The following is a 15,038-nucleotide window of genomic DNA, read 5'->3' as shown; positions in this document are numbered from 1 at the left end:
AATTTTGAAGAACTGCAGTCTGTCACTGGTTTTCTCTGTCCAGCCATACTTACAAATAGGCCACGACTTCTTTGTCCTTAAGTTTCCTTCTGTTTGAAATTGTACAATTGAATAATTTAATAGAAGTTTATGTTGTTGTTAATTGAATAAAAATTTTCTTAGATATTATCCATCGTCTAGTAAATATAAAACGTAAAACGACGTTTCGGAGATGGGACTCTATCTCCATCTTCAGGTTCCTACACAGTTGGGCCCATCTCCGAAACGTCGTTTTACGTTTTATATTTACTAGACGATGGATAATATCCAAGGAAATTTTTATTCAATTGACTCTTCACCATCGTCAAGAAGTTTTAGATCTGATATATGTTGTTGTTGTTGTAGTACACTTTGAACGATAACTTAATTGTTTCTTTTTTCGTGATAGTGATCTATGAAACCTACTTATTTTACATACAGTTAAGAGCAAGGGTTCTCGCTCAACCCACGGCCTGCCGTGGGTTTGGTGCACCTCCATATATTTTTTGAAACACCAGTGATGAAAAAATAGTTACCTGATATCAGAAAATACATCTTTAACACACACTTTTATTAACAGATAAATTCCTTGTTATGTCTATTGAGAGTTAAGAATTTTCTATTATTACATGTTACTGAATTATTGTCACAGAATACAAAAGAGCGAGGGCAGAGTTGAAGAAACGATCGACAGACACCCTGCGGTTGCAGAAAAAAGCACGCAAAGGGAAGAATTGGGAACTACAGCGACGCGTGGAGACCTCGCAGCAGGACGTGACTGAGCGTCGCCATATCCTGGAGGAGACTGAGAAACAAGCAGTGAGGGCAGCGCTGGTCGAGGAACGCAGTCGTTTCTGCCTCTTCGTCGCATTCCTTAAACCTGTAGTGGTGAGTCGTATCTCCTCAAGATTAAATAAGTTTTTGGTGTCCTGAAACTTCTGGTCTTACCCAGTTTGAATCACAATTTGTGTGATTTATACATTCATTCAGTCAGTCATGAAATTGATTTATTACTGAGATATTCAACTTGTCAAAAAATTGAAGTCAGTGGTTAATCATCTGTGTCACAGCATGAATTGTTAACTCGTGAAATCATTAACAAAATTATCATCATTTAAAATGTGTTGCCCAATGTTTTTATCTGGAAGCAAGTACCTGTGTTAAATGTACGTGGCTTCGAAGGGAAAGACGTTCAGGTTTCACCGTGCTTCGTTCCTTTCACTTCGCATTATTGCCTGTCTCCACTATAGTCCCTTGGGCATAACATGCATTGTCATGTCTGGTGTTGCAGGATGAGGAAGTAGCGATGTTATCAGAGTTGTCTCACCTGCAAGAAGTGGTGGACCAGGTGCAGAAACTCACCACAGACCCCTTCACCCTGCCACCTGCCAGTGAACAGGTACTTACCTTTAAAGCTGCTTGAATTACTACGTTAAGAATTGGGAGATAATTACGTAATAGGCACTCATCACCTGTTATTTCATGTGACTGACTAAATTCTTGGGACAAAATACTCGATAACCTGATAGTCGCTCAACTGGTCAAGAAATTTCCTGCTCACTGGACCCAGTTTTCAGCCAACTGAATTCAATCCACGCCCTGTTTTCTTTGTATAATCATAAGGTAGGCCATGACTACTCTGTCTGAAATCACTGTTCACGATCATAATTGCAGAGCAGTGGATGTGGGTTTTTAAGTGACACAAGGAGTAGAAATGAGCAGTTTGCTTTGTTATATTTTCTCCTCCATCATTCTATTAATCTATAAGCTTTCTAAACTTTTACACAGTTTTGGTTTCATATAAAGTAATCTTGGAAGGACGACTATGGTTTGAACACATTTGGAGGCGTTTAGACACGTGTGGACAGTTTCCGACAACTTCCGACATGTTTCTACGCCTTTTCAACAGGTTTTGACAAGTTTACAATAGTTTCGGCACATCTGTAGAGGTTTAGACGTGTTCGAGCAGGTTTCAACAGGTTGCGTAGACTGCATCTCTCGACCGTCAAGTTGTGCTCTTTTGCAGGTAATCACAGACCTGAAGGGCTCAGATAGCAACTGGTCATTCCAGACACCGCCCAGTAGTCCAAGCTCGCTGGGGTCCCGTAAATCCAGCATGTGCAGCATTAGCTCCCTAAACAGCTCCTCTAGTGGCAGCACGAAGTCGCACCATTCTCCGAATCACCAGTACTGGCACCGCTCACTCTCGCAGGTTTGTTTAGGTCTTCCCGCATCAGACCTCGTCCCGGGTCTCTTTTATGTCTTTTGTTTACCCTGGGACTGTTTGTCGCCTGATGTGAGATAATTGTTTCAACTACTTTGAATTTTCAAAACTTATCCTCTTATCCGATTTGAGAGATTTATAGAGGATAAGAATTGAAGATGGCTGTCTTCTCAGATGTTATGCCGTGTAGCCGGGTAGGAATTGATGTTACGGAAGTACTTACTGCCTCCGTCACCCTGATGATGTAGGCAGTAAGGATGTATCTCTGAAATTTTTGTCATTTCCTACTAAACTACATGGCACAATATGAGTTTTACCACAGGCAAGACAGTCTGCCCATCATGTATTCATTTTGTGCGTAGATAAAAGGGCACGAGCCATGTTCTCGATACTCGTCTGAACTTGGGTGCAGCAGTTTTTAACCTGAGGTGAGCAATGGAGAGTCCCATATGTACTTAGCATGAATCTAAATTTTATTTTATTTTTATTGTGTATTTTTGTTTTGTTGTTTTTATTTTGTTTTATTATTAGTGTGCATTATTACTTTTTTGTTTTGTCGTGTTGGTATAGCATCCTTTGCCTGCGGGCATTCTTCGCCTCTCCAGTCTCTCCTCACAGGACTCAGGCTTCACATCGCAGGACATGCTGTTTCCGCGTCCCGCCTCCATACATGGGGTACAGGTACTGCACCCTCTTATTCTCACTTGTTGCAAGAACAGTAGATAGCAAAAGTGATAATGAATGCCAGCAAAGGGAACCTGCAACTTAACATGGCATAGAAACCATAGGTGGAAGAAAGATGGCTGTCTTCTGGATCGTTGCACCGCATAGTCTGGTAGAAGTTTATCGAGGTTTGAGAGGTGCTTGCTGCATCCACCATAAGAGCAGTGAGGTTGTATCATGCGCGAGTCTTATAAAAATAAATAAATGCAGAAACTACATTGGACATAATTTTTTAATATAAAAGTTAGATCAGTTCGATCCCAAAAGTTGACAGAATACAAAGCAGTAGACTTTTGAAACTATTTTAAAATATTTTTAAATCACATGAATTAAGAACTGCGGATGGTCTTTAATGGGACTTTTTGATAATCAACTCTTCGAACAGATCAACAAATGGCCTACCTCCTTCATTGTTTATTAGATGATGCTGATTTATGTGCTGGGATGTAGTTGACACTGGCGTAGAAGCAACACACTAGTACTGTATTTGATATGTACTCATTTCAAACTTCTGCCAGGCAGACCCAAGATTTTTTTTAAAGGTTTTCTTCAGTTTCTTCAGTGAAATGCCAGAATATTACTTTCAAATAATCCATGACTACCATCTTCCAAATCCCTGTCATTCATGATCTTTCCATCTCATTCTACATTATATAATCTCTGCAGCTGAATAGTTGTCGTAAAGATTTAGTACTTCAATTACGCATATTTTTGTCAAACTGCATGACTGAAGTACAGTTCTTCATTTTCTGTTATATGTTTTGCCCCTTATTCCTGCAGTCTTGATATGCACTGACAGTGTTGCCATGTCACCAGGTGTCCAACATGTCAGAACACAGTGGCAGTAACTCGAGTACACCTTCAACACCATACCCGGCTGGAGGAGGTGGTAACACCACAGGGACGTTGCCCAACACTACTGCCACGTGGCCAAACCTACAAGAGACGTTGCAGTTTGAGCGCGCGGCCACGGCCATCATGAGCGATCGCCCGCACACTATATCTTCAGGTGACATGTCAGCATGTGTGGTGTAACGGCATTGTACAAGCAATGTGTCTGTTTATGATCTCATTTCTCTTATATGTGCTACATGTACTGTCCTGTCAATAGTTGTCAATTACAAGACATACATATTTTTTATTTGTAACTTTTTATAATATTAACCTGTCAGACATTCTATTGTTGTTGTTGTTGTTTCTTGGCTCTACAACCCGGTTGTGAGTTTTCGCCGCCTCCTTTTTCAGAAGTTTCTTGGTTTTGAAATGTGCATTTTTGAAGACATTCTATTAGAATTGATGAAAAATGTTCTGTTCTCAGCTTATGAGCGAGGGCACCAGCGACCTCCTCTTACAGTCTACACGTTCCAAGCACCAGAAGTCTCCCATGTACAGCCCACCAGTCCAGTCTCCGTCTCTAACGCCGCAGCGACAGCGACCACCGCCGTCACTTCCGATCCCAACAAGAGTGCTGCTGTTGGAATGGCCAGTCCTCAGAAGTCTCCCTATAAGCCTCCACAGAACCAGATCTATGCCCGCCCGCCCATTCCGCAACGTTGCTCCTCCCTGGAGCGACCCTCAGTGCCTGCCAAGACCGCAACTGCGACCCAGCACAGGCCTGCCACCGCAACCACCACCACTGCCAAACACCTCCACATGACGCAAGTCACAAAGGCCGAGGTTCCAAAGATACCCAAGACTGTTATGCAGCATGTTCACGTGGGGAAAGGTCAGGAACAAATGTTCTTAGCACAGAAATTAAACATTGAAAAATTCACATCTGTCCCTCTGCATTTTTTATTTGTGAAAATACTTGATGGATTTGAGTTAAATTTGTTATTGGGAAATTTAAAAGTTGACAGGTAAAATTAATTTTGGTTTGAATCAAGGTATGAGTGTCACTTTCAATGCAGCACAGATCACACTCCGCTGATTTTATTTAAAAAAGTAGATCTTATAAACAATCGCCAAATGCCGTGATGTATGGATCGCATTAATGTCTACAACTTTTGTTTGAAATGTTTTTGTATGTTGAGCATTTAACATAACAACAAGGAACAGTAATTTCGTGTTGTGCAGTGAGGTTCCCGTAGTATGATTAACTTTACAGTGGCAGATCTGTACTGCAGTGACTTACAGCAGGTTACGCAAAATGAGAAGGAATATATTCGGAAATTACGTGTTTTCCGTGTTCTCGCTCAATTCTGTTTAAGGTCACCTCGGATGTTTTCTTGCAGATTCCCCACAGCCTATGTACGTGAACATGCACGAGCTTGCTACAATGGCTGCTACCAAAGCTCAAGAAATGAATTTCCCTCCTCCCCCTCCAGAGCTTGTCAACATTCCACCAGAAAATCAAGATAAGGTGAGTGGTCGGTGACCGGGTTCCAGTGAAGTTAGTTAAGTAATTACTTTGAATAGCAGATATCTTCTCTCTTTTAATCCTGTAATTCGTAGGTGGAACGAAAGATTGCTTCAGAGGTTCGCCATCGAACTCTGTTCTGTGGTAGAGCTCCAACTTGTTTCCATGACATTCCTGCAGTGTTGATTTCTGTCTCCAGTGTTCTTTTCAAGGTAACTTAAGGTCTTCCCACTTTAAAGTTTCCCGTGACCACCGAGGCTTTTGCTGCAATACTTTTAGCTTATTTGTCACTGCACTATCACTGTCAGGCTTTGGTCTCTCTCCACTGTCACAAACCAGAAGCATATTCTGTCAGAACATTTTGTAATCAGTCATAATTTCCCTCATATTTATTTTTTGTCTTGACATGGAATTTGCCTGCCACTAGAAACATGTTGGTATATGTGTAAGAGATTTTTTGAACTTCCTGTTGCCAGATTATCCCTTTCCATGAAATATTCTGCACCGAGTAGCTTTTGTGCATGTTATTTACAGTATATGCATTAAACAACTTCGAGCCATATCCATTGGGTGTCCTTTCAGAATATTCTTCTGGTACTCGAGATATATTAAATTTCATTCTGAGCTGAAAAAAGTGATGCTACATACATGACAGCAGGGTATTAATTTTAAAAAGATTTTCTTATAAAAGGAAGATGGTTATTTTGCAAAACTTCGAGGTCATATCTGGAAAATTTAACATTTAGAAATGTGTAGTAGCAGTAAATGTATGAAAGTGGATCATAGAATCATGTAATTTTTAATTGTCGAGTTCGTGATAAGGAAAGGTATAGATGAAAGCATTTGAAGGGAAGTTGGCATCACCGCTGCTTTTGTTAATAGAGGCGTGTTTCCTGCTGATTGCGTAGGCTCAGATGAAAGTTACTGCTCCGTATACGCAGATATTGGCATGTTTTTATCTTTATAATTTCAGGTTTAGTTTGATGTTTGGAGTTTAAGCCCACATTGTATTTGTACACCTGAAACCTCACACATTCGTAACAAACACATGTAATTTGTGCATTGTTCCTGGAGTCATTCGTGCTTGCTTCACAGCCGTACAATATCACAGACGTTGCATTGCTTTAGAATGTAATTCTGTTAGCTTCTTGTGTTAAATAATGATGATGTTACATTGCCTATCTTCAGATTTAAATATAAATAATATGTAGCAAAGAACATAACAGAGCATTTTGTGGTTTAACCCCGTAGTACAAGGTTTCAAATCCTCTATTTCGAGGATAAAGATTAATTTGGCAGTCTTTTGTAATACAGATACTTTTACTTCATGTTTTGTCGTCTTTCACGTTATGATGCCATGTAGTTTCTTGTCGGACATTGCCGTCTTTAGCCTGAAGTTAGATGAGATATGTTTCTTCATAATGTTTGTAATAAAAATCAGTATCTTTGCTGCAGTGAAAACCTCAAATTTCACCAGACTATGGGGTGAGTCAGTTGATCAGCTAAGTCCAGAGCTCAAACAATAATAAATGACTGTTTTTAATTTAGAAATTGTGTGTTCTCTTGATTTTTGATACATCATAATAGGTATAAAGTGTGGCACTTCTGCTTTGTCCAGACTGAACCGGGTGAAAAGGACGGTAGCACAAGTGAAAGTTCGTTGGAGTCATCCAGTGGGTACGGCAGTCAGACAATCATCCCCGTCGACGATGCGGCTGCTGCCGTGGCAGCGACGGCGGTTGCGGCTGCTGCCGTGGCGGCTCACGGTGAAGGTACGAATGAGCTCGTGTGGCAGTTGTTTGTAGTGCCGTGGCATGGAACTGTGGTACTAACTGAATATTGCCTGCTGTGCGCCACTAACTGGTATTATGCAGTGGTACAGTAATTATTCATTTTAAGGTGTTTGTTATTTGAGGTATTTGGTGCCATAGTGGCCCTACCAACATATGAGATTATATGGGTTGAACACCAATTGCTTCATTTAATGAATTATCCTCAATTTGAACTTACAAAAATATACAAATTAAAAAGCAGTAAAAGGAAGAAGAGTTATCCCTGGTCAGAATTTTTTTTATGTATTTTAGTGTATCTTCTCCGATGATCAATGTCAGAAACCGGGTTGGAGGACCTGCTTGAAATGCAAGAAATTTTTTGAGATATTATTATAGAATTTTCCTCAGAGGCATTCTTCGTGTGTAAAGTAAGAGGAAAATGGGAGAGATTTGAACGATATAGGAACAGCTGTAGAATGAAGAAAATTAAATTGTACATTTCTGTATGGAAGTGCTGCTCGGGAATTTTCAAATTATAGGCATACTTGTCACAAGATATCTCCGAGCTTCATTGACCATTACAAATACAGTGGCCTACTATATAGTACTCTAAAAAATGTAGTCATTATGGAAACAGCGTTTTCTTTTCTGCGTATTTTAAATTGTGCAAGTTAAAAATATTCACTACATATTAGTGACTGGTTTTTTTTTTTTTTTATCCTATGATTGTGTTATAATGTTGCCCATTGTTTGAGGACTATTGAATGTATGAGTACATGTTTTAGCCATCTTGAAGTCATTGATTACCATTTTACTGTAAGAAAATTCTTTTATTTTTTTTATGTTAAATATTAGTGACAGTAGTTAAGTTTCAACTTGGAATCTTTCAAATCATCCTGGTCACTTACACAGATATAAGAAAAAAAATATATAAAAATATATATCAGTTGAATGACAACAAGTTACTTAAAGATAGGAGCACAGTCAGATCTTCAAATGTCATATATATTAATGCATGCCAGAATATGTGCAGTGTCCAGTATAATTACCCTTCAAGGAATATGTAATTGTTCCTACATGCATGCAAATAAACTTTAGCGAGAATGGTCACACTGATGGCTGCCAAGTCTTTATTTGCTTCCTGGAAGTATCTTAGAAGGAACCTTCTAGAGCTGTTGCGTCCCTTATTTTAGAGTAAGAGTCGTGCTCTGCTGTTTGTAGATGTAGTTGACAGGATATGATCCAGTCTCTTAATGGGCTGTCTTAACCCCTTGAAATTAAAATTATTTGAGTTAAAACATAAAACTATGGTTTAAAATATTTTACTTTCTTGTCAGTTTATGGCACAGATTACATGCTTTTTTGGGGTGTTTTCACATCATATTTTATTATCATGAGGAGCATCAGTATCCTGTCCATGGCTATGGCGGAAGCTTCCTTGCAGGCCCACCAAGTTGTGTGCACAGTTTCACTGACTCACCCCCACCATTTTGACTCCACGGACTACAAGTTAAGGCCTCTCGTAGGTGTATCAGTCAGAAAATACAAGGGCGTGTTATACATTTTCCATTATTTTACGTGTTTTTGATATGTGCGGTGATTCGCGGTAATGGAAATCACCTGTTTTGCCATATTTGAAACGTAAGTTTGGCCTGCGATGCTGAAAATCTTCTACTAAAATATTTTCATCATCACAGGCCAAATTCAGGTTTCAACAGCACTAACACAGATGAATTGAAAATGTAATTCAGGCCTTTTAGTTGAAACATCTGAAATACGGTCTGTCAAGTGAGAGGTAGCATGTTTTGCCCATTTTTGATCACAGACACGTGGTAGTAGTATAGTCATTTTCACAGTCCTGTTACTGGAGCCCTCCATTAGAGCTAGTGACAGCCCCCTCAGCCTCTTTTCTTTCGTGTGCTGTGTGCGTGTGGTCTTAGTTGGTTTGTTCCGCTTCTTCTTCCCTAGACATGTCGTTGAGTGTGTCTAGTTTGGAGGCTGCTAGCAAGTATTGCACGCTGCCCCGCTCTGGGGACTTTGCCATGTCCGGTGGCCCACGCAGGCGACCTGTCTCCACAACAGGTAGGTTGTCTTTCTTTTCTGGAATTTCTTCTTATGTAATAGAAGCATGTACTATATTTCCTTAATTTCTGTGTATTATTCCTAATGGGAATGTAATTTATATTCATCCACATATTTTGTCTCTAAAACATATTAACAGATTTTTATGGCATTTGATATGTTAGGTCTGTACCATAATTATTAAGGAAATGTCATTTTAGTTTATTATCACCTCAGCTTTGCTTAGAGACCAAATGAGGCATTATGATATGTCTCAAGTAAATTGTGGCCCACCATAAGAAGAATGTTTCAGTAAGATAAAGTATGGATCTCATTGAGATAAATATTTTCTTTTATGATATATTCTATGTGTGTAATAATAAAATACAAGGAAAAAATAACTTTCTTATCTTCACAGTGTGATTAAGTGTGCAAACAAAATTTTGGGGGTTAAAATTTTTGGAAGATGTCCACTTGGCAGACTGAGTTGGAGATGGGCAGATTATATTCAGATCGATCTCGGAGATTTGTGAGAATGGGAGATGGATGTAGTTATTTAAGGATTGTGGACTTGGGTATTATAGCAGTATTGAACCTTTGTGTTTCTATGTCAGTGTTTGTTAATTGGTTAGTTTATGCACTCTATGACATTGAGTATTTGCTAATTGACTTTTTAAAAAAATTTCATAAAATAAAATCTTAGATATGTTATGGATATAGTAACAGTAAACAAACTAGCAAATTAGAAAATTTTAGAAAAAAAATATGTTAACAAAAAAAAAAAGTCTCAAAATTGGGAGATACCTTGATGAGAAATGTGGTATGTACATGATACCATTCAGCATATTGGCTTCATAGCGTGTTCTTGGGTTGGTTTACTAAGGTAACCAGTTGACGCGGCTGATTGCCCGAGAAGATTTTATTGATTGTACTCGCCGCAAAAGTCTCAAATTCTATGTCTGTGTTCACAAAGTACTGTCTGGCCTCCATTTCTGATTCTCGTTCTGTACATTCTTACCCACTCCAGCTTACGGTGTTACGTAGTGTTGTAGCAAATAGATTAGTGCAGGAACTTCTTACTTGCAGGGTACCCCAGCAACACTATGAGGAACACTCTTCTTCGCCGCAGTTCAGTTCAAGTGCAAAAGCCTCCCCCTCCTATCCGCCGGACTTCGTCAATCTCCAGCAGTCCTGTCGTCCGTCAGAATTCCAGTGGAGCCACCACTGGAATGGGAAGCATGGCAAATGGAAGCCTTGAGAACCTGCCACCTCCACCAGCATTCCTACTTGACAGCACCAGCAGCAGTAGCAGCAGTAGCATCAATAGCAGTGGTGGGGGGTCTTCAGTGGCGGCGGGGTCAGGCATCAGTGTCGCAGAGACTGTGCGTACACTCACAGAGCTGAAACACACACCTGCAAGTCCCAGTGCTGTGCGTCGCAACACGGGGAGCTTTCGTTCGCAGAGTGCCGATCGTAGGGGATCGGGGTCTACAAATGAAGGTTCAGGAGGTCTCATTGCTGCTATTGGTGCCAAGTTGGCCCCAACACTGAGTCCCAGAAACTCACGACGTCACTCTGAAGACAGTGGGGGAAGTCCAAGTGGTGGCAGTAGTAGATTGCTTCAGCGCGGTGTAGTTGGACCTGGACAGGGTTTTTTGCAGGCTCTGAATTCCAAGTTAGCAATGCAACAACAGCAGCAACAGATAGCAGCTCAGCAACAGATAGCAGTTCAGCAACATAAGGCAGCTATGGTTCGCCGTTTAATCGCCAGTCGCACAGTGCCCGACCCTGCCATTTGCCATGAATCTCTCATGGATCAAATCAAGAGGGGTACCACACTGAAGAGAACTGGTACTATCAATGACAAGTCTGCCCCCCATATTCGTCAATAAGATGTGCTAAACTCTGTCACTTGTTACACTTCTAAAACTTAGGTTTATACTGACAAGGGCCTCCATATACTTAGCTTAGACCTGATTTTTTGCACAGGATCATCAGATTTTTTTTATTCATACAGCATTATGGTTAAACAGAATTTTATGTTTGAAGTGGTGGGTCTTACAAAGTATAGTTTGGTTTCTGCACACTTTTATGGTTATACCCATTTCTATGTAAATGGTGATGAGTTTACAACAGTGAAGTGAGGTTATAAGAATGCAGGTCCTAGGATGCTGATGCGTGGAATATAGTTTATTTCATTAAATAAAAGAATTTGTATATTTAATGAGAGTTCCTTATGCGTGTGTAGCACAGAATAAAGACTAGTTTAGTTGGAGTAGCTCATTTCCAAGGTTATCATTTTGCCAGTAAAAGCAGAGAGTATATAAGCAGAATTAGGTAGGTCATGACAGGTGTTTCTCTTTGTAAATGAAACTGACAGAAGGGATCTTAACTATATGGAGGTAGGTCAGCCAAAGTCTTGAACTTTTAAATAAGATTTTGTTTTTGTAAAAGCAAACAAATGCAGATATTGATTGGCATTCAGAATATAACAAAACGTTTTCTTCACTGCCATTTCTATAAAGTGGATTGTGAAACTAGCATCAGTAGGATGCTGTAGATTAAGAAAGTTGAAATTATAACATTTTTTAGGTTATCTTGGAGTTGTGCAGAAATACATGTTCCGTATTGTAAGGATTTGAATTTTTGCTACAGGTGTAAATCCTGTTTGCTCTGAAGAAAGGTGAGGATGTTAGGAATTTATTGAGAATTGCTAAGATAGAGATATTGTAAGGGTCAATTTTATGTTAGAAATTCAACTTTTGATCTCCCTGTCCTGTTTACTATAGATAGTGGATTGGGACAGCTGATCATTCTTGAGGATTTGTATTGTTTGAGGCCTTCACCAGTGACTGCTTAAACAGAGGACATGTACATATTGAGTATTTCATAAGCAGCAACAAATAAAAACATACAAAAAGTCCTACAGATGTTTGTGCTGTAATATTTGAAGCACCTGTTATAGTTATGTATGTAAAAATGTTTGGGATTTTGAGAAATTTATAAATAATATTTTTAAATTCTTGTGGCACAGTATGAAACATCTATCCACCTTGTTTCCTTGATTTTGGGTGTCAAATAACCTGTATATTACAAGATGGAAATTGGTTGGTACACTTTACATTTTGAGGTTATGATAAAGGATTCAACTTATATTTTCAGGTTCTGGTATTTTGTAGTAACCTTGTCATTGCAGAAATAGAAAACTTTGGTGATTATAAGACACAGATTTCAATCTATATCTATATGGGAGGTAAGACTGCATTCCTAGTTAATTATTGTTCATGCTATGTACATGTCTTATGTATAAGTTTTCAGTCCAACTGAGACTTAAGAATTATTTGATGTTTGTAGATACTGGCTTTGAAAATTATGACAGGAAAGGGATAATTAACTCAAGTCAGAATATTCTCAATATTACTACCACCATCAAACTGAAGGACTGTTTCTTCAATCAGTAAGCTTGGGTAACTGATAGCTTGCAAGAGAGTAACAGCAAAGTGTATGTTGTACTTTATCTCAAAGAGAATTGTTTACAAAAGTGCTTCAGGGAATATGTGGCCCAGGTGGTACTTAAATCAAGGCCTACAGAAGTAATCTTTCTTGCACACACAAACTATTTGTTTATACGTTAACAATAGGATATATTAATTTATTTTGAAACAATGTTACGTGTTATTGTAGTTCTTCAAATTATAAGTGATTATATAATGTTGCAGTATTATTTTAAGTTTGCTGCGTATTATTTTGAATCATGATATTTTGTGCTTATCTTGCCAGGTTCTGTGTTTGTTTAATTTTCATGGTCTAACAGAATGACATTACGGAATTCTGACTTCGTAAACAAAGTTTCCCATTTTTAAAAAAGGTATTAATTTCTATTAATTACTTATTTTTCTCATACATATCTTATTCAGCAGTTACTTTTCTTTGTTCTTACGTTCCAACTTGCTGATGATGTTTATATGATAAATATTATCTCATTATAAGAACATTGTTGGTGAAATTGCTAACTTCATGCTTCAGCATTTACAGTAGTGCTATAATTACGAGTGATCTATTTTGAAATTCACTTCTTGTTTGAAATTTAGCTTTATTCCCTTTGTATAATCATATTAATTTGAAGGACGTGGGGCGTGGTGAAGGGAGGTGTTATAGTGTAGCAGACATTTTTCCTTTCAGGTTTGTAATTGTAATAAATTATTGTATCAGAAAAAGTTTTTTTTTTTTCATTTTATGAATCAAGGAGTTCTGTTTATAATAAAAATTGGTGTTTTTTACTTTCAATACAATTATTTGAACCATTGTAGGTACAATAACCTCCCTTTACCTTTATTGATTATGGACATGTCATATGATGATGTGAACCAGATAAAGTGTAATGATATTTTGGTTTGTACTTTAATTAGATTTCATATCACAGATAGGGTAATGATCATACATATATCTTAATGTCAACCCCTCAAAAAGCATAGAAATTACTGCAAGTAATCAGTTAGCCATCGCTTCCAATGGAAAGTATTAATATAAGTTTATAACAACTATTATTATTTTGTTAAAAGTTTGTGTAGAAATTGGTACTTCCATTAGATTAGAAGGTGTGCTGTGTAGATACATAGTCTTGATCTTATGAGATTGAGGGGCTCCAGAATATTAAAATAAAAATACCAACACAAATATTAGGTGTTGAGTGGTTTCTCATAATTTTTGATGTTTTAATCTGGTGGAAGTTATTTCTACACAAATTTTTGGCAGCAAAATTTTAAGGATTTACTCATTTTGGAAAGACCCTCAACGTTTCCAGTGGACATGATGACTGAAGCAGCTGTATAGATGCTGTATCGCATGCACATTCTTTCTTGTCTGTGCAGACTTCCTGAATTATTGCTCGCTTGTTTTGTTTCATGTATTGTCATAGATATAAGTAAACATAGGCTATTCTGAGAACTGTAAATCAGTTCTGTACATAATTGTTTTCTACATATATTTAAACACATAGAAGGTGGTGTAATATACATTATATATTCTGTGTTACATTTTCAAGGTCTTGTGGGGGGTAAATCAGTGATATTGATATAGCAGGAGGAATGGTTTTTGTGGTGTGTGTATGTGTGTGTGTGTGACACAGACCATTATGACTATCGGTGTGAACTGCGGGATGGCCGTCATGTCATTGGCTCGAAATAGGTTTGTTGTCAAATGTCTCGCAGTCCAAAAAAGACAGTGTGTCATTATATATGCACACTGTATAGGACATATATTTAATTATCAATATTTAAACAGGTATAATCAATCAGTCTCCATGTTTGGATGGATCTGACAGTGTATTACTTGTAAAGGGACATTAGTGTTTCTTCTCTCTTGTAATGGACCAAGTAATCAGATGTACTTGTCTCTGTGTTTGTCCATCATATGACAGTTCTTTAAGTACGTGTGTGTCATCTTTGTTTTCTGTATCCTTACTACATATCGTTGTGTGATGTATTTTCAGTACAGTTGTGGTTGAGGAGTATCTGGCCCTTTCAAAGGGCTCTCGTATTCAGTTGTATTGTGACTTGTACAGATGGTGGGTATTGTATTTGTGTTTCTTCCTTATTGGAGCAATATATTATGTTGTAATATTGGTAATGCTGTTCCGGATTTTTTTATTGCCTTGTTTTTTTTTGTGAGGGTTTGAATCATAAAGAAGTAAATGGCCCTTGGAGGCATTATAATGTTCCTGAACGGTTAAAGCATGTTTTGTGTTGTACAGTTGGTATTTATGTACCTGTTTACGATTTCCTTCCATTTTCTTAGAATGTACTTGTATAGGGTTTCGAAACACGATGGTGCCCTTGCACAAACTGGCATATTGTGAGAGAAATTTGTGTTGGTATTCGTG

General features: G+C 38.3%; 1 protein-coding gene across 4 annotated transcripts in view; it reads left to right on the top strand.

Annotated features, from left to right (window-relative positions):
* mim (missing-in-metastasis) overlaps nucleotides 1–14,785 on the top strand; it is a 57,400-nt gene extending 42,615 nt beyond the window's left edge. Inside the window, exons 6-16 of one of the 4 annotated variants that reach the window (XM_087343091.1) lie at nucleotides 671–906; nucleotides 1,310–1,417; nucleotides 2,045–2,230; nucleotides 2,813–2,923; nucleotides 3,782–3,974; nucleotides 4,284–4,691; nucleotides 5,200–5,327; nucleotides 5,420–5,536; nucleotides 6,943–7,096; nucleotides 9,065–9,178; nucleotides 10,244–14,785. In XM_087343091.1, coding sequence (XP_087199217.1) covers nucleotides 671–906; nucleotides 1,310–1,417; nucleotides 2,045–2,230; nucleotides 2,813–2,923; nucleotides 3,782–3,974; nucleotides 4,284–4,691; nucleotides 5,200–5,327; nucleotides 5,420–5,536; nucleotides 6,943–7,096; nucleotides 9,065–9,178; nucleotides 10,244–11,049 — 2,561 coding nt within the window. In that variant the 3' untranslated portion in view covers nucleotides 11,050–14,785. The remainder of the gene's footprint in view (nucleotides 1–670; nucleotides 907–1,309; nucleotides 1,418–2,044; nucleotides 2,231–2,812; nucleotides 2,924–3,781; nucleotides 3,975–4,283; nucleotides 4,692–5,199; nucleotides 5,328–5,419; nucleotides 5,537–6,942; nucleotides 7,097–9,064; nucleotides 9,179–10,243) is intronic. The other 3 variants (XM_087343092.1, XM_087343093.1, XM_087343094.1) reach the window with 3 other exon arrangements.
* Nucleotides 14,786–15,038: the final 253 nt, after the last annotated feature.

The sequence above is a fragment of the Zootermopsis nevadensis genome, unplaced genomic scaffold, assembly GCF_977971745.1.
Source record: "Zootermopsis nevadensis isolate Lab colony 2312 unplaced genomic scaffold, Znev_1.0 Znev_ptg000004l, whole genome shotgun sequence".
NCBI classification, from domain to species: domain Eukaryota; kingdom Metazoa; phylum Arthropoda; class Insecta; order Blattodea; family Termopsidae; genus Zootermopsis; species Zootermopsis nevadensis.
The sequence above is the reverse complement of the archived record's forward strand: the minus strand, read 5'-3'. Positions and strand labels throughout refer to the sequence as shown.